Consider the following 26700-nt stretch of genomic DNA (forward strand, 5'->3'; position numbering starts at 1 on the left):
GATGGAAAATACTGCTGAAACAACATGAAGTAAGCATTTTAGAGCTTCAAAATGTTCTAAAGAATTGTTGAGAACTTTATTTGGAAGATTTTTGCAAAAGGTTACTTGGTTCAACTCCCAATAGTTTAGCCGATACTGACCAGAATTTCAGCAATTATGTAAAATTTTGTATATTTTATAGATTTTGATGCCCTAGATGGAGTTTTTCTTATGTGGTTTCTTCAAAAGATAAGTTCTACTAGTTTAGGGCAACAATATTGCTAAAGACAGCAAAGCCAAATTCCTATTCGTTTCTGAGATAAAGGCCTGATAAATGCAAAAAAGTGTAAATTTAGCCCAGTTTAGATGAGGCCATAAAATCCGAACTGGATCTGACAGGACAAAACCCAATTAGGGTTTTTGTAGTCTAAATATGTACTTTCAAAAAATCCATACTAGAAGTTGTTTGCATTTTCAGTGTTGCACAGTGTAATCATCCATGCCTCCAGTAGACTATCGGGTTAACACAGTCTAATCTCAGACAATTTTGATGATCAACATGAAGGAACTGTAACATTTACGTGCCTATTTGAGACCATTAGCAAGATAAATAAGCTTTGTCGATGTATGTAAATACCACGGACCAACTAAGGTACGAAGGAATATAAGCCACATGGATCAACTATAGAGAGAAGTATGGAGAACAAAACTTTAGCGTATTAACAAAGACCACCAATACTAGCTTTGTTCCTTTACTTTTTTATTTGTTAAAATGGTAAAAGAGAAAAGTGTCAAAATTACTCAAAATTGCTCTCTCATCAACATTTTTAATTTTGTTTTGTCAGCGTTCGACTTTTTCTTCTGTTTTTCGTCTACTTTTTTTTCTTCATTGTGAAATAATCGTCAAACAATAGTCGAAAAATCAGTTCTACCATTTTTTACCTGCAGAAATTTCGCTGGTAGCCTGTGGTAGAAGAGAAAGGCATATGTGCTCTCTCTCATCTCTCACTCTCTTAAAAATTGCTTCCAGTTTTACCACTTTTTGGGGTTAATGAACGCTTTGCAGGTTAAAAATGGTAACCTCAGGTAAGTAAAGGAACACAACTGTAGTGCGATAACTGCTTGACATCGCCAAAATAAAAGGCGTATGAATGTTCTAAGAGGAAAATAACCTTTACAAACTGAAAATTGAGAGCAAAGGCGATAACAAGTTACTCCATCGGCAAACCTGCTGGTGCCAATATAATCCACCAATCTAAGCGAAAGAGGACAATGGAAGCTACTGTGTTCGCTGAGCTGGTACCTGATTGTTTTAAAAGTAGTAGAATGGTAGTACAGTCCTTGGGAGGATGCCAATGCAGCATCAACGAACAATGAGAAGCATAACTCAACAGACATTGCAATACGCCTTGTTGTAAGCTCAAAGCTGTTGTCCTACAAAGCAGCAACGGTGTGCCACCAGCTTTTTGCTGACTCCATGTCAATCAGGGATCCAAAAAGCTTTCTACAAAGAAGCTGCTCGGGTAAAAGAGTACTTGGTAAACACGCTGTATCTGGAGAAGTGGACCATGAACTTTGACGGCAAACACCTTGGGAGCTTTGAATATCACACCGTGGTCATCAAGATTGAACTCGTAAATATTAAGCAGGCTGCGCTCAACTTATTGTGATCAATTATGAAGATAACAATTAAATAATAGCCCAGCAAAAAAGTCCTCCCATGGGTTTTGTAAGGGATTTTTGGCAGCCGTAACTACTCGCAAACCACCTTTCTTCCCCATTATTTTTACAAGGGCATGTCCCCCTCAGTTTGTAATTATTTTATGACCACTAGAATAACTAGTTATTCTGTGGCCACTAGAAGTTGAAAAGTAAGTTGAAAAAATTCTATTTTTAGAGAGTTTTTAAAGAAATTCGGGGTTATATCTCTGAAACCAATGCGAATCTTCTTCTGACCTCTGAAGCAAATTTGTAGATAAGGACAAGGATACAATATTTGGAGAAATAATGAACTCGAAAAACTACATTTATTACCTAAAATTTCAAAATATATGCAAAAATACCACAATTTTTATACATTTCGCACCGTATCTCCAAAACAGTTAATTTTTTCTGAATATTTTCTTTTGGAAAAATATTCCCTGGAATGTAATACACAACTCTTCAGAACATGCCATTGTTGTAAAATGCCTCTATCCCGTTGTTTTCAGTACATTTTTCAACGACGATTTAATAAACATGTCAATAATGTAGTGAAATCCGAAATGCGAGCCAAATTCCTATTCGTTTCTGAGATAAAGGCCTGATAAATGCAAAAAAGTGTAAATTTAGCCCAGTTTAGATGAGGCCATAAAATCCGAACTGGATCTGACAGGACAAAACCCAATTAGGGTTTTTGTAGTCTAAATATGTACTTTCAAAAAATCCATACTAGAAGTTGTTTGCATTTTCAGTGTTGCACAGTGTAATCATCCATGCCTCCAGTAGACTATCGGGTTAACACAGTCTAATCTCAGACAATTTTGATGATCAACATGAAGGAACTGTAACATTTACGTGCCTATTTGAGACCATTAGCAAGATAAATAAGCTTTGTCGATGTATGTAAATACCACGGACCAACTAAGGTACGAAGGAATATAAGCCACATGGATCAACTATAGAGAGAAGTATGGAGAACAAAACTTTAGCGTATTAACAAAGACCACCAATACTAGCTTTGTTCCTTTACTTTTTTATTTGTTAAAATGGTAAAAGAGAAAAGTGTCAAAATTACTCAAAATTGCTCTCTCATCAACATTTTTAATTTTGTTTTGTCAGCGTTCGACTTTTTCTTCTGTTTTTCGTCTACTTTTTTTTCTTCATTGTGAAATAATCGTCAAACAATAGTCGAAAAATCAGTTCTACCATTTTTTACCTGCAGAAATTTCGCTGGTAGCCTGTGGTAGAAGAGAAAGGCATATGTGCTCTCTCTCATCTCTCACTCTCTTAAAAATTGCTTCCAGTTTTACCACTTTTTGGGGTTAATGAACGCTTTGCAGGTTAAAAATGGTAACCTCAGGTAAGTAAAGGAACACAACTGTAGTGCGATAACTGCTTGACATCGCCAAAATAAAAGGCGTATGAATGTTCTAAGAGGAAAATAACCTTTACAAACTGAAAATTGAGAGCAAAGGCGATAACAAGTTACTCCATCGGCAAACCTGCTGGTGCCAATATAATCCACCAATCTAAGCGAAAGAGGACAATGGAAGCTACTGTGTTCGCTGAGCTGGTACCTGATTGTTTTAAAAGTAGTAGAATGGTAGTACAGTCCTTGGGAGGATGCCAATGCAGCATCAACGAACAATGAGAAGCATAACTCAACAGACATTGCAATACGCCTTGTTGTAAGCTCAAAGCTGTTGTCCTACAAAGCAGCAACGGTGTGCCACCAGCTTTTTGCTGACTCCATGTCAATCAGGGATCCAAAAAGCTTTCTACAAAGAAGCTGCTCGGGTAAAAGAGTACTTGGTAAACACGCTGTATCTGGAGAAGTGGACCATGAACTTTGACGGCAAACACCTTGGGAGCTTTGAATATCACACCGTGGTCATCAAGATTGAACTCGTAAATATTAAGCAGGCTGCGCTCAACTTATTGTGATCAATTATGAAGATAACAATTAAATAATAGCCCAGCAAAAAAGTCCTCCCATGGGTTTTGTAAGGGATTTTTGGCAGCCGTAACTACTCGCAAACCACCTTTCTTCCCCATTATTTTTACAAGGGCATGTCCCCCTCAGTTTGTAATTATTTTATGACCACTAGAATAACTAGTTATTCTGTGGCCACTAGAAGTTGAAAAGTAAGTTGAAAAAATTCTATTTTTAGAACAGTTGATGTAGAGATTTTTTTAATTTCATCACACTTCTTACTTTTTATTTTACTTTATTTTATTTCGCTCGCTGTGCGAGTTGAACACACGAACCCTCTGATTTCTAGCCAAAGACACTACATACTATGCCACGCACACGAACATTAAGGGTTGCTTAAGAACTTAAATGTGCACCACGAACTATTATTTTTTAATTAAAAAAAAACTCGCGTGCCGACAGTGAGCGTTGAACACACAACCCTAGGATTTATGGTCGGACATACACTCACTGTGCCACCGTCCTCATTACTTAGTGAGGAGAAAAGTAAGTAGGTTTGCCTTGTAATTTTTTTAAGAAGTATCCCATTACTTTTCAGATTACTTGTAATGGGTAAAGAAGCTTGTTTACATTACTGTGTAATGGGTTACGTAATGACTAATGGATCCGATTTTTTGCTGGGTATGTACCGTGAGGTATAGGCATCCTTGGGCATTTATTCCACCAACTAACATTAGATATTCTTAATATGCTTAAAAAGACGTTTATAAGGTGGATCCTGGTGACAAATCATGAAACTATGCGTACGAGCCCGAAAAATCGCAGTAATCGCCACTAGATGCTATATAAGCGTTCAAAAACCATGTTTTGGAGGTGTCTCAATCAAGCCACTGTAAACAACCCAACACATGGTCGTATGTCAAACTGTCCTGAGTACACTTAGGCTAAAAACTGTTAAACTTTCCAAAAAAAAAAAAAAAAAATGTCAAATGACGCCTGGCGGCTCATCGTGTTGCTTAAGCCAGAAGGTTTTTTAGTGACCCTCGTATTATTATAATCTTACTTGCCAATAGCTTGCTTATCCCGAACCTAAGATGTTCAGTCAGGCCAAGGCATTAAAATACTTCCATGAAGACCAGAGCAATATTGTTGCTCACTAAACAATTTATGCTGAAGTCCTGTCTGTCATGGACTATCCACCTCCACGATACATCCTTGAGGACTTCGGATTCTATCATGAAGACATCCAAACGTCATTTCATCGGGCATCAAGCGATTGTCGATAGCGAATTCCATGAAAGCAGTGCATCAGCAGATGCAACAAAGTCCTAAATCAACATTCCCCTGTAATTTCGGACAAACTCGGTGCGGGTATACCAATGTTCTTAATTCCTTAGAAAAGGTTTTGTACCTGGTATCATAACATACGATGCCATACAATTTCGCTATTCACACCCTTTCTCTACATCTGAAATCGACCATGCTCTCTCAAAAATGAAACCAGGAACAGCCGCCGGCGTCGACTGCGTATACCCTGAATGTATTCTACACAGCGGGCCACGTACGAAAGCATGGCTCGCAAGATATTACACAGACATTCTTCACTCTGGCTACCTCCCCCGCTCCTTTAAAATATGAAAAGTAATCGCGCTTTTGAAACCAGGTAAAGATCCAGCGGAAGCATTGAGCATCGGCCCATTGCTCTTCTTTCGGTGTGCTTGAAGCTTTTCGAGTGTCTAATTTTATGCCGCATTGAAGATGAAATTGACAAATTCATCACCAACGAACAAGCAGGTTTCCGCAAGGGCCGAAGTTGCACCGACCAAGTACTGGCACTCACGAACGACATCGAGAATGGTTTCGACAGGAGGCTGAAAACCGGAGTGTCTTTCATTGATCTAACTGCAGCCTACGACACAGTCTGGAAGAATGGTATGTCACTAAAACTAAACAAAATAATCCCCTGCAATAGGATATGCAACATTATAAAGGCTATGCTCAGCGACAGACTTTTTACCGTCCACTTAAACGACAGCTCCAGCAGAACCAAAAAACTCAATAACGGCCTTCCACAGGGTTCCTTGCCCCAACCCTGTTTAATCTTTACATCCATGATCTTCCGGAAGCAGCTTCCCGTAAATTCAATTATGCAGACAATATGGCAATCGCAACGCAAAACACGAACTTCGAAATCATAGAGAAGGTTCTGGAATCAGAAGTCTGCTGTTTCCACCCCACTCACGTCGAAGCAGACAGGAAACTTGTAATAAATTTTAACGGTGCCACCCTCAGTCACAACTTCAATCCGAAATACCTTGGCATAATTCTTGACAGAACCCTATCTTTCAAACAGCACCTAGAAAAATCGACCCACAATTGAACACCTCCATGAGAATCATAACAGGAATATTAAAGGCCACACCGACAGTTTGGTTACCAATGTTAGCTAATATCCAACCGCCCTCTTTAAGAAGAAGACAATCTCTGCTCCAAGAGTATAAATCGTGATAAACCCCAGTATCCCTCTTAATGAAGACTTATCGATAAACTACGCATCGATGTCTATTTCATGTACCCAAATGGACGAAGCTGCAATTTGCTGCAATTTTTAGATACACCCCATGAAAGAAGCGAAATTCGTGAGTAATGTATAACATGCTATTGCTTCAAACAACATAACGGCACGATCTATTCCGACAAATTTCTTACGGAAAGTTTTTAGGCTCAAGAAGACTAAATACCAAATTTCCTATATTTCGGTAAGAGAATGTGGCTAAAACTTAAAAGATACCGATATAGGAAGACGTGGAGTATTACGAAAATCGGGAGGTACCGTTCTATGGGGGCTATATCGAAACGTGGACCTATACCGACGAATTTTAGTCAGAAATGGGGCAATATGAAAGCGTCGACCTGTACAGACATATTTCTGGCGAACAGTTTTATATCACATTGAAGACTTAATACCAAATTTAAGCCATTTTGGTGGAATATTGAAGACACAACCTTCAAAATACGAAAAATCGGGAGGTACCTTTCCATCGGGGCTATATGAAGGCGTGGACTTATACCGAAAAATTTAAAGGGGAAGTTTGAGTACCCCCAACGAAGTCTAAATACCAAATTTCAGTCATTTCGGTGGAATATTGAGGCCACAACGTTCAAAATACCGAAAATCGGGAGGTACCGTTCTATGGGGGCTATATGAAGGCACGGACCGATACCGACAAAGTTCTGGGGGAAAGTTTTATACCACCAACGTAGATAAGTACCAAACTTCAGCCATTTCGGTGTGATAATGAAGCGAAAACCTTCAATATACCGAAAATCGGGAGGTACCGTTCTATGGGGGCTATATGAATGTGTGGCCCATAACGACAAAATTCTGGGAGAAAGTTTTGTACCCCTAAAGAAGGCCACGTACCAAATTTCAGCCATTTTGGTAGGATAATGAAGCTAAAACCTTCAAAATACCGAAAATCGGGAGGTACCGTTCTATGGGGGCTATATGAAGGTGTGGACCGATACCGACAAAATCCTAGGGGAAAGTTGCATACCCCTAAAGAAGACTACGTACCAAATTTCAGCCATTTTGGTAGGATTATGAAGCTAACACCTTAAAACTACCGAAAATCGGGAGGTACCGTTCTATGGGGGCTATATGAAGGTGTGGACCGATACCGACAAAATTCTAGGGGAAAGTTGCATACCCCTAAAGAAGACTACGTACCAAATTTCAGCCATTTTGGTAGAATAATGAAGCTGTAACCTTAAAAATACCGAAAATCGGGAGGTACCGTTCTATGGGGGCTATATGAAGGTGTGGACCGATATCGACAAAATTCTGAGGGAAAGTTGTATACCCCTTAAGAAGACTACGTACCAAATTTCAGCCATTTTGGTAGAATAATGAAGCTAAAACCTTAAAAATACCGAAAATCGGGAGGTACCGTTCTATGGGGGCTGTATCAAAACGTGGACCGATATATCCCGTTTTCAATACCAACCATCCTGCAATTAATAAAAACTGCTATACCAAATTTTGACTCTCTATCTTTAAAATTGCGAGCTGTATCTTGATTTCAACAGACAGACGGACGGACAGACGGACATGGTCAAATCGACATAGAATTTTATGCTGATCAATAATTTGAAGCATTGTGGCGTTTTTTTAATTGGGATAGCGTTTGCAATTTTGTTTTTTCAAAATAGTCTGGCTTAATCCCATTGTTGTTGTTTTAATATTTTAAAACAACTATTTTATTAGTGGAAAAGATTTGGCATTGCTCGCCAAGGGGTAAGGCAGGGAATACTATAGTTTCGATCCACGCCACTGGATCTCATCAGTTCCCTTGTTTCTTGTTTGTGGATATTCTCCACCGAAGTTATTTTTCAATAACTTCTTCAACAAGAAACTTTTTATACCCAAACATCAATCGTCAGCTCGAAGTATAAAGGTAAGCAAAGAAAAAAGTTCAATGAGAAGTTTTTCCTTGGCAACCTCATACAACTCCGACGAAAGTGTCTGCGAAAACAATTCAAACCTCTTCCACTTGTATGTGTCGTCGAATTTCGACAAATGCACACACCAAAATTTGGTTGGTCTGCTTAACAGCAAAAACAACACACGTCGTGCCAGTGTCTTCAATTTGAAGCATTGTGGCGTTTTTTTAATTGGGATAGCGTTTGCAATTTTGTTTTTTCAAAATAGTCTGGCTTAATCCCATTGTTGTTGTTTTAATATTTTAAAACTGATCAATAATATATATACTTTATAGGGTCTCCGACGAATATTTCGATGTGTTACAAACGGAATGACAAATTTAATTATACCCTCCATATGGTGGAGGGTATAAAAAAGTTGACATCACATTTTTCGATTTTTGTTGTAATCAGAATCATACGGCATCCTTCCATGTACTCGTATTTATACTGATTCTCTCTCTTTTTCTTGCAAGGACAACCTGCTGCAATAATAAAAAATTTACAAATTTAAAGGTTCGACCAAATCGGTTACTACTTTCAAATGTCATAATGTGCACCATTTTAGCAAATTGAACTTTTATACGAGGAGTGTGTCGATATGGCCCATCTTCGAACTTGATTAAATCTAACCATACAGACAAACAGATGGGCATACAGAGTTAAATCGACTCTATATTGTTTGTAACGGGTTTCGTTCAAACATACTTAGGATACAAAACCATTAGTTCGATGATAGTATATACATATTTGATAGTATATACTCTCGTTAGCCTGGAGGATGGAGGTATGAAAAATATCCAGAAATTATGAATATTTCAACAATAAATTGTTATACTACTGATTATACCCTTAAGAAATTACAAATATAACCAGATTAAATGTTGTTTTATTGTCGATAGATAGCACTATGGGCCAAAAGAAGCGGCTAGAGTTTCCTCTAAATAAATGATTAAATTATTAAATAAATTATTTTTCTTATTAATATGCAATTAAGGCAACAAATTACACCAGGAAAATTTTACTAAATATATATTTTTTAATGGTCTATTGATATTTTAAGAAAATCAAATGCTTTCTCTCCGTCATAAACCAACCAACCTAAATAATGTATAACTTGCAGATTTCTAACTTTTGACGATACAACTGGAAATTCTATTCAAATTTCATTAAAAAAAATGAAATTAAAAACATAAAAATATGATATTTTTAAACTAATTATGAATGCATGCTAATGCTAGATATTGACAGTGATTCATGGATTTCTCTTTAAACGAAACACAAACACATAATACGATAAAAATATGCATGCATTTCATATATCTATTTATGTGAATATGTAATCTAGAAACACTAAACAGATAGTAAAAGTGACAGTGACAAACAGATAGATAGACAAGTAGTAGAGACATAATGAGAAGAAAGAAATTAATGATTTAACAACATTTATTAAATGATTATCGAGCATTGTTGAAAATTAGTCAAAAGCTATGCTGGAAGCTACAAAAAAGGTGTTGATAGATAGATACCTATGGATTGATCTATGGATGACAAATGAACAATAACCGACATACATATGTATCTGAAAGAAATATTATCGGTACTTACTCAATCAAAGCATCTGTGGCATCTCTGTCCGTTGATGATTCCAAAGGTTTTGTGGCGGCATATCCCACTATACCACAAATTAGTGTTATCTGAAAATAAAACACACACAAAAATTAAAATAAAATTAGAAAACTTTCATTGCAACAAAAACTAAACATAACAATTCCCCCAAAAAGATATTCTTAAACCACAATTTGTAATGAAAGTAAAAATCTTTCATTAACACTCAATCCGTGCTGTTATAAGTTATGTTTAAACATCTTTGGAATATTTCACATAAACTCCTCTGGCAATTAGCAGGCAACCAATTACGTCTCGTTTTGTTTTTTAAGCAGAAACATGAGAAAACAAACAAAACAGCCAAAGAATAGCTTAAACTGAAATCTACAATTATGATCTTTGTAAATTGTTTGGCGGCATTGTTGTTTTTGTTTTTTTCTTGTATCAGTAAAAGTAAATAATTATGAAATGAAATTGTATATCTGACACATGGATATTCGTTGCCAACTTAAAATGAAAGTTCAAGTTCTCGCATTTCAGCTTAATTAATATTCTGTAACAGATTTTTTGTTTCGATGTAGCCAGCCATTGGCAATATCACACTTCATTTGATATTGCACAGTGATTTCGATGCCTTCTATTTGTCAGTGTGGAATATTATACAGAAGAGTTTTAGAATTAAACTGTTGAATATTTTTAAATAAAATTAAAGGTAGTTTTAAATTTTACTTTGTTTTCCATTATTCCTAATTTAAAATTAAAAGCCCTATGGAACCACGGATTGAACTTGCCGCATATATTATTCACATATCAACCAATATGCGCAAAACTAACAAAACTTCTGGAAGAGTGGTGCAAAAAAAATACAAAACCTTGAATCATTGATGAAACTGTTTGGCATCACTAAGGTAAAAGGGCGAATGAATGCGCAAAGAGGAAAATAACATCTGCACATAAACAGCAAATTGAGATCAAAGGCCGCACCGGTTACACGCTGGTGACAATACCATTCACCCATCCAAGCGAAAAAGGACAATGAAAGCGCCTTTGTCAATGCTTAAGGGGTGATCCCCAGTTGTAAAGCCCAATTAAAGCCATTTTTCATGAATTTGTTCCAAGAAAACTATGAAAAAATTTTAGTAGATTTTTTTTCATCTGAAAAAGCACATCTTAATCTACTTTTTGAATTTTTATTGTTGAAAAATATAACGTAGTTTTGTGGCAATTGACTATCTACCAAACCATGTTTTTATTGAAGCGGTTCGCGGTGCCAACTCTAGCTCAAAAACTAATAAACCGATCGTCATATATTTTTGTATGCTTATTTAGATCATAATGATCTAGTCCTTCATCGATCGGGTTTTTTACAAAATATTAGGTTTTAGGGTAATGGAAACCAAAATCAAAATTTAAATCTTTTGCTTAAAAAAACTGAAGAATTTTGGCAAAGAAAAAAAATTAAAAATTTTAAAAATAATTTTTGATGTCCTTGATAAGCCCACAAAATTAAATGACAATCGGTTTTTTTAGTTTTTGAGCTAGAGTTGGCACCATTTTCAAAATGTCATTTCGAGAAAAACCCGTTTTTTGTTTCCATGTTACATACAAATCACAATGATTTTTTCCCCTCCAACACTCATATCTCAGCCAATTTTATTCCGATCAACAAAAAATTTTACCACATATTCTATGATACTTATACTTTAAAATAGGTCTATACATTTTTTTCGATTTTCTGAAATTTACAAATGGGTGTCACCCCTTAACAACTCAACAATACGCTATAATTGCGAAAGTAGCACCTACTCATCCGGCAGAAACATTATATATGCAATTTTATGGCGATCGGTTAACGTTAATCCGTGCCAATTTAGCGATCTTTGTATCCATAGTAATTTGTATGGGACCGAAGGTGAATTTATACGAAAATCGATGAAAAAACCTTTACCAGCGGCTAAAAACAATTTCTACAAAAATTTATGACGTTCGATTAAAGATAATCGCTCCCCCTGACCGACCGAATTTTGAGAAAATCGCTCTACAAGCCAAAATGATTTGGAGACGATGGAAAAAATTACAAGTTTATTGATGTCGCTAAAAATGAATCCTACAAAACTAACATTTGGTACATTTTAGCGAAATTACCTATAATTGGCCATAAATGAATATTCGAGCAATACCAAGATCTTTTTAGCCACAGTGAAAATCTACCTTTGACCCGGGTTAATGTTTACGAATCGCCATTAAATTTCATATAATTTTTTTGGTCGGCCTAGTGTTCAACTTGTGGGAATCAATTGTGATTATTGTTTCCGATAAAACAAGCGCGTATACCAACAAAAAGACAGACGTTGTAGTTCGATTACCTTTCGAAGTGAAAGGTCACCAACACCTAAGTTCATCAGATGCAAGCATCATGGGCATGGAAAGATGAGCTCCATGGGCCGACTAAACCGTTAAACATCGTGTATTTCTTTGTGTAGGATGAGCAATTACTCGACAGGTTAAAACTAAGATTAACGAAACAGACGGTTGCAGAGACGACATGAATTTTCTCTTCCTTCACTTCACTGAAAGGAGTGAAATCCTTTTTGTAAGTTTTAAGCAGATCCCTCTCAGTTTCTCTCAAAGTATTGAAGACACATTGGAAAAAAATAATTTCACAATGCTGTCCGAAGCAAACAATGCTATGAGTGTGCAATCAAAGTTATGCAAGACTTATATACACTCCGGTTCATCTGAATAGAACCAACCAATATTTGCCTACAATTACCGTTATATCTGATGATAGAAGAGGAATTGTAAATTATATTTTTGTGGACATATATAGTATATAGTAGCCGATATTTTCAATACCTAACATGTTTCACATATGTGTTATAACGGTACTTTTTACTCGCTTTATGCAAAAATGACAAAATATTAGCATGTTTTAACGGTTCACCAGGATAGAACCACCCTAAGAATTTATACAAATCCTTTGTCAGATGTGGTAAACTTGTACAAAAAACTATTTATAATTATAAATTAAGGCCGTGAGAGTTGATTGCCAACAAATATTGTGCGAAAATTTTTTATTAGGGTCTTGGAATTTGATGATAATCGATGCTTAGAGCTCCAACAAATATTCATATGAAGAAATCAGTAGAAACAATTTACAAAGTCAAAATTTTATACTGATTTATGTTCGAAATGTACAATAAAATTACAAAAAAAATCACTTTTGATAGGTTTATGAGTCCGAAACAGAGGAAATATGGTAAAGATAACTCAAATTTCTACCTTTCCAATCCAAAAATTGATATTTTATCTCAGGAAAGTGAATGCGTGGTGTTCACAAATCTTTTACTCTAGGTATAAGTACTGAAAAATATTTCTGATCCGTTATTATACAAAAAAGAGCGCCTATGTTTTTGTGCTTTTCCTGTCATGCGATATTTTCTAAATCAAAGCCATTGATGTTAACAGAAGCGTTCGGCGGTGGGATTTTCTTTATTTTTTGGACCTGTAGATGTCCAGAGCGAAACGAAACCATCGATTTGCATTCACTTTCCTGAGATAAAATATCAATTTTTGGATTAGAAAGATAGAAATGTCAGTTATCTTTACCATATTTCCTCTGTTTCGAACTCATAAACCTATCAAATGATAGGACTAAAGCTCAGAAGTTTGCGGGGATATCGATAGATATCCGAATAGACCCTTAACAACACAAAAATGTTGAACATTTGTGTGGTTGGTACCACAAGGATTGGACAGATAGGGCCCAAATTTGAACATAAACTAAATTTCGACAATATTTAGTGAATAGTGAATACAAGTTGCTACAACAAAAATCAAAGCGATTCGAGAGCAGGCCCTAAACTGAACTTTTCCGAAATTTTGTGTGGTACCCGAAGGAGTGGACCGATTGAGTCCATATTGGAACCTCAAATTTCACGATGTGCAAGAGTTATCGTGCGCACAAATTTTCTGAACATTTCCGAACTTCTGTGGGGGAGGTACCAGAAGGAGTGGACCGATATAACCCATCTTCGAACATAAACTAAATTTGGACAAAATATTACGAAAGCCAAATTTCGGACCGAATCGGTTGATCCGCTCGAGAGTTATCGTGAGCTCCAGCCAGACGGACGGACATGGCTAAATCGACTCCAAATTGTCTGAAACACATTTCGTCCAAACCTACTTGGGGTCTAAAATTATTATTTTGAGAGGCACATTTTACGTGTAGTGGCTGGTCCGCACGACAACTCCCGAACCGAATACTGCGTTTGTCCACACTTTGCATATCATAATATTTCTTCGAACATTAAATGAAATTCAAAGATGGTGTTTGTAGGTCCACTCCTTCCGGGACCTCAACCTCAAAAGTTCGTTAAAATAGTAAGCGCAATATCTCATAAACGGAGAACCGAACTTTGGATCTCGAAATATTTGGTCCAAACTATATTATGTTTAAATGGTCAACATTTTTGTTTACCTTTTCACTACACTTTTTAGCTCACAACCCTCGGAATTATAGCCGGACACGCACATTATGCGCCTCCATTAGAGAGTAAAATAGGTATCTTTGCCCTCAATTTTTTGAATAACCCATTGGTTTTTTATCATTTGTTTTTGGGTTATTCGGCTGCTGTTGCTCCCCATTTTTTTCCTTGGAGATATTATACTTCGATAAGGTATGACAAAGACGTCACATTATTCCAACCTAAATAAATTCCTAGTAAACATTTGGGAGTCATATAACCCATCATACAGTAATGTAATAGTACAAAATCCACTCGATTTCGACTGTGAATTCCATTGCTTACTCGTCAATGAAATCCAATGCATTTCAGATGATTGTTCATGTGACCTGACAAGCTACATTTTTCCTTAAGAGTAGTTGAAAAATAATAATAATAATTAAATATTCAAAAATAACCGTTTTTACCATTACAAATGATGCAGCACTACCGACAGTTTTTGTTCGGACAATCGTCAAACCGTCAATTAAATTTGGAAAATAGTCAAAAAACGTCAATGTGTCCCAAAACTAGGTTTGGTTACCTTTTAATGCGATTTTTCGCTAATATTTATGTCCACAAATCTAACCCAATCTGCTTTCAAAAGGTGAGGCAAACACCATCAAAATACCTATATTTCCGATATGTGTCTAAATATAGACAATCTATCTGGAAGTTGCTAAGAACATTAAAAAACTCATAAAATCAAATTTGCAACGTTGTTTTCCTTAAAGTTTTTTGTGAAATTTTGGTCACAATATATTTATCGTGTTTTATTTCATGCGATTTTGGTTTACGTGACGATAAGTCTTCAAATTCGGCAACACTACGGAGATGGCAATGTGTATTCGTATCCTATTACAAAACTGAGGGTTATGAGTTCTAGATTGAACATGTTTCAAAATGGATAGCTTTATATTACTTTAAGCACGTGGATAAATATCCAAGTACATACTTATCCAAATGTTGGAGTCATATTACACTGTTCAACATTTTTGAGGTGGCTGCGTGCAAATAACTTTTGCCGAGCATTTTATGAAAGTAGAGACCCAATGGACAGAAACCCTATTTGGGTTTTGTTTTCTTAGATCGCGTTAGGATTTTATGGCATCATCTAAACATGGTAAAATTTGGTTTTTTAGAGTAAATGGGGGCTCTGAAACTAATACGAATCTTGTTTGGACCTCGGCAACAAACTTGAGCTCGAAAAACTGCATATATTGTTTCAAATTTTATAATATACTAGCGGACCCGGCGAACTTCGTCTCGCTATTAAGGAATAAAATTTCATACAAAAACTCAATTTTCGATTTTTCCAATTTTCCGACTTTTCCAGAGAGATTTTCCAAAATTTTCTTCCGTAAAGACCTTCTCCTCGAAAATACGAATAACTGACAAAAATTTTTACAGAAATCGGCCTAGCCGTTCTCATTTTATGAATTACTATACATTTTTTACACCATTTTTATATATTTTATAATATATTTTTAAAAATTTCAGGTTTTGTATATATTCTGCAGCGTATCTCCAAAACTGTTAAATTTTTCTTAATGCTATCTTTGGGAAAAATATTCGATGGAATATAGTACACAGCTCTTGGGAACATTTTATTGTTGTAAAATTCCACTATCGTGTTACTAAATATGTCATATGGTAAATATGTCAACAATGCATTGGATTTCCAAATATGAGAATAAACTGCTTGTGTGAACATTGTTTGAAATAAGTTTTGTAGAAGGTATGATAGGAAATACCGCTTAATGAATGTGAAATAAGCACAGTGTTATTAAACTGCCAATCCAATTGACGTACTTTGACTCAAATGTTTTTTTATATCAACAGAACTTTTGGTTCTGGATTTTTGGATCCATATTTTGATATAGCTCCATTCATTCCGATTCAAAGCATTTTATCAACATTTTCAAGATACATTAATTGTAATTTCCAACAAATAAGCAAGTGTTTTTTTAATAGCTATCCAGCAAAATGTTCGATGCCAAAGATGCCATTCTATCATGGATGCAAGTGATCTGGCATTTATCGATGAATTTTATATGAGCGTGGACCCCAAAAGATGCTATTCATTTTTGGATCCAAAGCATATCATTTACACCAATGCTTTGACATGTCATTTTCACCAACACTTTGCAATGACATTATCAATTCGACGAGAGTTTCAACAGCGTTGGTTGTGATTTCGAGTCTCCGTCAACATCAAGCCCATTTTAAATAATTTATCTTATATATTTAGAAAATTTTTATAAATAACACAAAATTCATCTCTATTGGATGGATGGAATGGGTTCAAATACTGATGAACAGATCGGATCTTTCACGACTTCCTTTGCATGGGTTCAAATGTTGATGAAAAGATCGGATATTGATATAATCACGTCATCGCATGGAACCCCTTCCTTCAAATTTTTCTGGCTATGTAAATCAATTTTATTATTTGTTTTATTTTTATATTTAATGAACATTCTTTAATTGTTTTAAATGGGTTAATGTTTTATTTGTCCCCTGCCCGCCCATTAGTTGCTATAACATTTTCTACTTCCATTGTTACTGTGCAACAATTTTTCAAAATCTTTCAAAAACACAAAAAAATGCAAATGAATGAAATGAAAATTTCTACGCGACAAAAACCAGAATACCAGAAGAAACCAAATCATTAAGAATTTCAGAGACAACACGTTTTTATGTATTCCAATTTTTTTTTTTCTTAAACGTTGGATACGTTGTTTTGTGAATGCTTTGGCATACCCGCCTGGCTTTTTGTTTGATGATATTGGTCGGATTGGATTGTTGTGACGCAGCTTTCTAGAAATGCGGTCAAGTATTGCTCAGTTTATATATTTGGTGTCATTTCTTTTCATTTTCGCCTTGTTTTATCGTTCTCTTACTTTTTGTCGTTGAGATAACAAATTATAAAAATACCCGCACGGATCTTTATGTTCGGTTGCTCGTTCGTTCGTTATTGTTATAGACTGTTTTATTGTTGTGAACAAAACAAAGGCCATTTTATTCTTAACAATTTACTATAAATATTGACATGTAAATGTCTCTAGAATTGGGTGCTGCTGTTGTTAATCCCTGATTGATGATCGTTGGCAAGAAATGAAGTGATGTGATTAAAACAAAAATTTGAAAAGAGTGTTGATATTTTGCCACGATATTTTATGATTTGTGGTGGGGTATTAAACAAAAACTAAACAAATGTCTCATTTCCGTTGGAGGTGGCTTGAGTGTATTTGTGAATATTAAAGAAGTGAAATTTTATTTTGTTATAGAGATTAATGTTCTGTTTCTTTGTCTATTTTGTGTTTAATAAATGTCATTTCTAATTGGCCTTAGGTTATAATATTCTTTGTAGGTACATTTTTAAAATTATTATAAAATAACAGTAAACTTTCAATTTTGTCTATGACTTGAGAACTTATTGGTAATCCACATTCTGTCTTTCGTTTTTTTAACAATAGATAAAGAATCCACGAACATTTTCGAACATTTTTGGGGGAGGTAAACTAAGTTTGGACAAAATATTACTAAAGCCAAATTTTGGACCGAATTGTTGAAAATATTTTTAAAAATACACGATTATTAAAAAATATTTTTAAAAAGTCCACAATCATTATAATAATTTTTAAAAAATCAAAAATTATTTAAATTTTTTTAAAAAATCCACCACTATTAAAACTATTTTAAAAAATCCACCATTAATAAAACATTGAAAAAATCCCATATTAATAAAAACATTTTTAAAAATCCACTATTAAAAAATAATATTTTTAAAACCCCACAATGAATAAGAAATAATTTAAAAAATCCCAGATTAATAAAAAATATTTTTATAAAAACCTAGATTACTACCAAATATTTTTATAAAAACCAAGATCGATAAAAAATATTTTTGAAAAATCCACGATATGAAAAAATATTTTTAAAAATCAACGAACAATAAAAATGTTTTTAAAAATCCAGTATTGATAAAAAATATTTTTGAAAAATCCACGATTATTAAAAATGTTTTTAAAAATCCAGTATTGATAAAAAATATTTTTGAAAAATCCACGATTATTAAAAATATTTTTAAAAATCCAGTATTGATAAAAAATATTTTTGAAAAATCCACGATTATGAAAAAATATTTTTAAAAATCAAAGATCTTAAAAAATGTTTTTAAAAATCCAGTATTGATAAAAAATATTTTTGAAAAACCCACGATTATGAAAAAATATTTTAAAAAATCAACGAACAATAAAAATGTTTTTAAAAATCCAGTATTGATAAAAAATATTTTTAAACAAGTGAGCAAAGGCTATAGTCGGGACGGGGCCGACCATGTGATACCCTACACCACTACCCCTGTGCATAAGCTTTTCACTGGTAAACATTTCTTTTAGGGAATATAAACCGACTACCACCAAAAATAATATGCCTCTTTGTCTCTGGGACCCCCATAAGCAACCAAAATTTCGTGACCATCCGATCAAAATTACGACCTGTAGCTTGATTGCAAAAAAAATGGAAGAATTGGATGCATTACCGACTATTGTGGTATCTCCCTTGTTTGACCACCTTCGCCAACCTGCTTTACACCAATGTAAAGGTAATATTTTCTTCTTCCATTGACAGGCTATGTCGTTGGAATACCCCTACTAGAAGCCAATATATTCACAAAGAATAAAACTTTGAATTTGTCTCCAAATGAGTTTTTCCCTATTCCGACCCCTAAATATTATCCGGCTATCACTAGAATCAATAGGCTTCTTCCTACGTGGGACCCGCATCAACTCCCAAAAAATTCGTGACGGTCCGATTAAAATTGCGACCTGTAGCGTGATTACAAACAAATCGGAAAATGGGATACATTACCGACTATTGCGATATCTCTGTTGTTTGAGCAGCTACGACAACCTACTTTACATCGTTGTAAAGGTGATATTTTCTACTTTCCTTGCCAGGTTTTGCTTTTGATATACCTCTTAAAGAAACAGAGATATTGGCTTTGAAATAAAACGTAGACCTTTTCTCCAAATAAGTTTTTGCCCATTCTGACCCTTGAATATTATCCGATCATCATTAAAATCAGTAGGCTTCTTCCTCTGTGGGACCCCCATTAACCCCTAAACTTTCGTGACGATCCGATCAAAATTGCGACCTGTGGCGTGATTACAAAAAAATCGGAAATGGGATGCATTACCGACTATTGCGATATCTCTGTTGTTTGAGCAGCTACGACAACCTACTTTACATCGTTGTAAAGGTGATATTTTCTACTTTCCTTGCCAGGTTTTGCTTTTGATATACCTCTTAAAGAAACAGAGATATTGACTTTGAAATAAAATGTTGACTTTTCTCCAAATAAGTGTTTGCCCATTTCGACCCCTAAATATTATCCGATCATCACCAAAATCAATACGCTTCTTCATCTGCGAGACCCCCATTAAACCTGAAATTTTCGTGACGATCCGATCAATATTGCGACCTGTAGCGTGATTTCCAAAAAAATAGAAAAATGGGATGTATTACCGACTATTTCGATATCTCCGTTATTTGGTTACCTACGCCGACCTAGTTTGCATCATTGTAAAGACGGGAGCTTCTGCTTTCATAGTCAGGCTTTGCTTTTGGAAAATTTTCAACCAAAGCTGTGATATTTGTCAATATAATTAAAATCGCAAAAATGAAAATTGGGGTTTTATTTGCTACTATTGCGATATCTTCGTTGTTTGATCACCTACCAACACCTACTTTACATCATTAGAAAGGTGATATTTTTTGCTTTCATTGTCAGGTTTTGCTTTTGGTATACCCCATATAGAAGCTGAGATATTGGCTTTGGAAAAAAACGTTGTCTTTTTATCCACCTAAGTTTTTTGCCCTTTCCGACCCCTAAATATTATCCGACCATCACCAAAATCAATAGGCTTCTTCCCCTCCGGGAACCCATCAACATCTAAAATTTCGTGACGATCCGATCAAAATTGCGGCCTGTAGCGTGATTACAAGGTTTAGATGGACAGACGGACAGACGGACAGACGGACGGACGGACGGACTGACGGACGGACACACATAGCCAGATCGACTCAGCTTGTCGAGACATTCATTTTGATATATATAAGTATGGGTCTACGACCATTATTTCGATGCGTTACAAACTTTTTGGCCAAAACCAACTTATAATACCCTCCCCACATAGTGGTGTAGGGTATAAAAATCCACGATTATTAAAAATATTTTTAAAAATCCAGTATTGATAAAAAATATTTTTGAAAAATCCACGATTATGAAAAAATATTTTTAAAAATCAAAGATCTTAAAAAATGTTTTTAAAAATCCAGTATTGATAAAAAATATTTTTGAAAAACCCACGATTATTAAAAATATTTTTAAAAATCATCGATAAAAATGTTTTTAAAAATCCAGTATTGATAAAAAATATTTTTGAAAAATCCACGATTATGAAAAAATATTTTTAAAAATCAAAGATCAATAAAAATTTTTTTAAAAATTCACGAATAAAAAATATTTTTTTGAAAAATCCACGATTATTAAAAATGTTTTTAAAAATCCAGTATTGATAAAAAATATATTTGAAAAATCCACGATTTTTAAAAATATTTTTAAAAATCAACGATCGATAAAAATGTTTTTAAAAATCCAGTATTGATAAAAACTATATTTGAAAAATCTACGATTTTTAAAAGTATTTTTAAAAATCAACGATCGATAAAAATGTTTTTATAATCCAGTATTGTTAAAAAATATTTTTGAAAAATCCACGATTATGAAAAAATATTTTTAAAAATCACAGATCAATAAAAATGTTTTTAAAAATCCAGTATTGATAAAAATATTCTTGAAAAATCCACGATTATTAAAAATATTTTTAAAAATCAAAGATCAATAAAAATGTTTTTAAAAATCCAGTATTGATAAAAAATATTTTTGAAAAATCCACGATTATTAAAAATATTCTTTAAAATCAACGATCGATAAAAATGTTTTTAAAAATCCAGTATTAATATAAAATATTGTTGAAAAATCCAGTATCGATAAAAAATATTTTTGAAAAATCCACGATTATGAAAATATATTTTTAAAAATCAAAGATCAATAAAAATGTTTTTAAAAATCCAGTATTGATAAAAAATATATTTGAAAAATCCACGATTATTAAAAATGTTTTTAAAAATCCAGTATTGATAAAAAATACTTTTGAAAAATCCTCGATTATTAAAAATATTTTTAAAAACCAACGATCGATAAAAATATTTTTAAAATCCAGTATTGATAAAAATTATTTTTGAAAAATCCACGATTATTAAAAATATTTTTAAAAATCCAGTAATGATAAAAAATATTTTTGAAAAATCCACGATTATGAAAAAATATTTTTTTTAAATCAAAGATCAATAAAAATGCTTTTAAAAATCCAGTATTGATAAAAAATATTTTTGAAAAGTCCACGATTATGAAAAATATTTGTAAAAATCAATGATCAATAAAAATGTTTTTAAAAATCCAGTATTGATAAAAAATATTTTTGAAAAATCCACGATTATTAAAAATATTTTTTAAAATCCAGTATTGATAAAAAATAGTTTTGAAAAATTCACGATTATGAAAAAATATTTTTAAAAATCAACGAACAATAAAAATGTTTTTAAAAATCCAGTATTGATAAAAAATATATTTGAAAAATCCATGATTACGAAAAAATATTTTTAAAAATCAACGAACAATAAAAATGTTTTTAAAAATCCAGTATTGATAAAAAATATTTTTGAAAAATCCACGATTATTAAAAATATTTTTAAAAATCCAGTATTGATAAAAAATATTTTTGAAAAATCCACGATTATGAAAAAATATTTTTAAAAATCAACGATCGATAAAAATGTTTTTAAAAATCCAGTATTGATAAAAAATATATTTGAAAAATCCACGATTTTTAAAAATATTTTTAAAAATCAACGATCGATAAAAATGTTTTTAAAAATCCAGTATTGATAAAAAATATTTTTGAAAACTCCACGATTATTAAAAGTATTTTTAAAAATCAACGATCGATAAAAATGTTTTTATAATCCAGTATTGTTAAAAAATATTTTTGAAAAATCCACGATTATGAAAAAATATTTTTAAAAATCACAGATCAATAAAAATGTTTTTAAAAATCCAGTATTGATAAAAATATTCTTGAAAAATCCACGATTATTAAAAATATTTTTAAAAATCAAAGATCAATAAAAATGTTTTTAAAAATCCAGTATTGATAAAAAATATTTTTGAAAAATCCACGATTATTAAAAATATTCTTTAAAATCAACGATCGATAAAAATGTTTTTAAAAATCCAGTATTAATATAAAATATTGTTGAAAAATCCAGTATTGATAAAAAATATTTTTGAAAAATCCACGATTATGAAAATATATTTTTAAAAATCAAAGATCAATAAAAATGTTTTTAAAAATCCAGTATTGATAAAAAATATATTTGAAAGATCCACGATTATTAAAAATGTTTTTAAAAATCCAGTATTGATAAAAAATATTTTTGAAAAATCCTCGATTATTAAAAATATTTTTAAAAACCAACGATCGCTAAAAATATTTTTAAAATCCAGTATTGATAAAAATTATTTAATTAATTTAATTAATCGAGCTTTTTTTTTTTTTTATGACCTATGGAGATTACATTAAAAAATTGATATCTAGCGAAGTCCTACACACACACACATCAACCACTATGCGACGATCGTTTCGTTAGCTGGTTAGGCTAACATCATCAGGCATATTAATGTGTTGTTGTTGCTAGACAATTTTCGCCATTTGGAGCTCCTATTTATACATCCAAGATTGCAAATTTTGCATTTGTGAAGTTCAAATTGCAGCTTTTTATTTCCAAAGACGACTCATTTGTCCCCCTTCTATTCCAGAAATCAATTTTTTCAATGTTACATTCATATTACAGTCGATAGCTTTTTTCCATCGTAGACTGTATATATGTCTTTCAAATCGAAAGATTTTTTAAGTGGATTGTGGTTTAGAACGCTAAGACGTCAGCAACATTGTCTGTTAGTTGGCGACGACCCAGGTTCGAATCCCAGCCGGGCTCAGCTGAATGTTTTATTTTAAAGTTTTTGCCTTTTTAGGGGCGAAGGCCATTATTTGTGAGATTTAATTAATTTAATTAATCGAGCTTTTTTTTTATGACCTATGGAGATTACATTGAAAAATTGATATCTAGCGAAGTCCTACACACACACACATCAACCACTATGCGACGATCGTTTCGTTAGCTGGTTAGGCTAACATCATCAGGCATATTAATGTGTTGTTGTTGCTAGACAATTTTCGCCATTTGGAGCTCCTATTTATACATCCAAGATTGCAAATTTTGCATTTGCATTTTTAAAAATCAACGAACAATAAAAATGTTTTTAAAAATCCAGTATTGATAAAAAATATATTTGAAAAATCCACGATTATTAAAAATATTTTTAAAAATCCAGTATTGATAAAAAATATTTTTGAAAAATCCACGATTATGAAAAAATATTTTTAAAAATCAAAGATCAATAAAAATGTTTTTAAAAATCCAGTATTGATAAAAAATATTTTTGAAAAATTCACGATTATGAAAAATATTTTTAAAAATCAAAGACCAATAAAAATGTTTTTAAAAATCCAGTATTGATAAAAAATATTTTTGAAAAATCCACGATTATTAAAAATATTTTTAAAAATCAACGATCGATAAAAATGTTTTTAAAAATCCAGTATATAATAAAAAATATTTTTGAAAAATCCACGATTATTAAAAATGTTTTTAAAAATCCAGTATTGATAAAAAATATTTTGAAAAATCCACGATTATGAAAAAATATTTTTAAAAATCAACGAACAATAAAAATATTTTTAAAAATTCAGTATTGATAAAAAAATATATTTGAAAAATCCACGATTACTAAAAATATTTTTAAAAATCAAAGACCAATAAAAATGTTTTTAAAAATCCAGTATTGATAAAAAATATTTTTGAAAAATCCACGATTATTAAAAATATTTTTGAAAATCAACGATCGATAAAAATGTTTTTAAAAATCCAGTATATAATAAAAAATATTTTTATAAAAACCTAGATTACTACCAAATATTTTTATAAAAACCAAGATCGATAAAAAATATTTTTGAAAAATCCACGATTATAAAAAAATATTTTTAAAAATCAACGAACAATAAAAATGTTTTTAAAAATCCAGTATTGATAAAAAATATTTTTGAAAAATCCACGATTATTAAAAATGTTTTTAAAAATCCAGTATTGATAAAAAATATTTTGAAAAATCCACGATTATGAAAAAATATTTTTAAAAATCAACGAACAATAAAAATATTTTTAAAAATTCAGTATTGATAAAAAAATATATTTGAAAAATCCACGATTATTAAAAATATTTTTAAAAATCCAGTATTGATAAAAAATATTTTTGAAAAATCCACGATTATGAAAAAAATATTTTTAAAAATCAAAGAGCAATAAAAATGTTTTTAAAAATCCAGTATTGATAAAAAATATTTTTTTGAAAAATCCACGATTATTAAAAATGTTTTTGAAAATCCAGTATTGATAAAAAATATTTTTGAAAAATTCACGATTATGAAAAATATTTTTAAAAATCAAAGATCAATAAAAATGTTTTTAAAAATCCAGTATTGATAAAAAATATTTTTGAAAAATTCACGATTATGGAAAATATTTTTAAAAATCAAAGACCAATAAAAATGTTTTTAAAAATCCAGTATTGATAAAAAATATTTTTGAAAAATCCACGATTATCAACAAATATTTTTAAAAATCAAAGATCAATAAAAATGCTTTTAAAAAAATCTACGAATAATAAAAAATATTTTTGAAAAATCCACGATTATCAAAGAATATTTTTAAAAATCAACGATCAATAAAAATGCTTTTAAAAAATCTAAGAACTATAAAAAATATATTTTTAAAAATTCACTAGTTATCAGAAATATTATTTAGAAATCCACAATTAATAAGAAATAATGTTAAAAATTCTACATTAAAAAATATTTAAAAAATTCAAAACGTCCACGTTTAATAAAAACATAGTTTTTTTAAAAATCTAAATATTTTTGAAAACGTAAAAAAGCACCAATAATAAAAAATTAAAAATATTAATAATAAATATTTTAAAAAATTCACGAATAAAAAATGTTTTTTTTTAAATCCACGAATGATAAAAATCTTAAAACCTCTATAGCTAGTAAAAATACATTAAAAAATCCACAATCAATAATATTTTTAAAAATTCACGACTTTAACAATTATTTAAAAAAAAAATCACTATTCACAAAATTTAAATGTGGCACAAGTTCGGATTGTAGTTAAAGAAAAGTCTGAAATTGTTTAAAATAATCCTAATCGATAATCGATAAAGTGTTACAAAATGTGTAAGATAATAGGTAAATGACGTAAGGGATAGGAAATACCAAGGAAAGGTATGTTTTGGACATAGCATGAAATCTAACCTTTTCTCTTCGAATCAATCAACCTCATTTTGTGTTTGCTGACAGAACAAATAATAATTTTTGAACTACAAATGAAATTGAAAACAAAAACTACAAGTGTGTTTCATTCTAGTTGAAAGAGATGCACCGTATCTATTTTGAGTCCCAATTAGACCTCTAAGCCATTGCAAAATCAATAACCATCATTTATTAAATCCACAAATTTGATATCATAAATTAAAAATTCAAAAAATTTGTTCATTGAACCCGTATCCTGTCCGTATGAAATTGAATACCTTTTTTTGCTATTTACAATTTGGCGCGTGTCATGCATATCAATGGAACGTGGTAGTAATAATTAATTAATACATAATATTTTTTATTATTTTTGGTTGAACGATGATTAATGGTGTGTGGTAGACGCTGAAAGTAAATACTGCCCATATTCGGTTACAACGTCAGAATTTCTTACGCATGTTTTGCCCATTTAAGCGTATTGAATTCATTTGCCCATACACTTATGGAAGTTTGTAATGAGTTGCTACCTTAACGTAATATTATGTATGCTATTAGTAAGCATAGTTGGTAGGCCTATTTGCAAAAAAAAAAAAAATAATTAAATAAATGATAAATGATTGTGAAGAACTTTTCGTTTTCATGGTCAAACATTCTTCTTTCTTACGTAATTTAGGGTTAACAATTTTTGGCGTATTCAAAACATTTTATTCAGTTTGGAAGTCTTCCGCATTCTAAGAATATTAGAATTTTAATTAATTCCCTACGGGGAACCTGTAACCCCTATAGGGCGCGTCCCCAGGTGGCGGATAGGGGAATGCTTCCCAGATATGGGTGGTAAGACGGAAATCAAATACGTCTCGTGGACCAACAGGTGGCTGCGTCTGTCTTCAGGTGAAGCGGCAGCAAACAGCGTCTGAACTCCATGAGGAGC

At 32.1% G+C, this 26700-nt stretch overlaps 1 protein-coding gene across 1 annotated transcript in view; it reads right to left on the reverse strand.

The window, feature by feature from the left end:
- The window catches only part of LOC141402951 (uncharacterized), a 79453-nt gene that overhangs the window by 27286 nt on the left and 25467 nt on the right, over positions 1 to 26700 (reverse strand). Inside the window, exon 2 of the mRNA XM_073985077.1 lies at positions 9704 to 9792. Coding sequence (XP_073841178.1) covers positions 9704 to 9792 — 89 coding nt within the window. The remainder of the gene's footprint in view (positions 1 to 9703; positions 9793 to 26700) is intronic.

The sequence above is a fragment of the Musca autumnalis genome, unplaced genomic scaffold (assembly GCF_047663935.1).
Source record: "Musca autumnalis isolate F117 unplaced genomic scaffold, ASM4766393v1 scaffold_4, whole genome shotgun sequence".
Lineage (NCBI taxonomy): Eukaryota > Metazoa > Arthropoda > Insecta > Diptera > Muscidae > Musca > Musca autumnalis.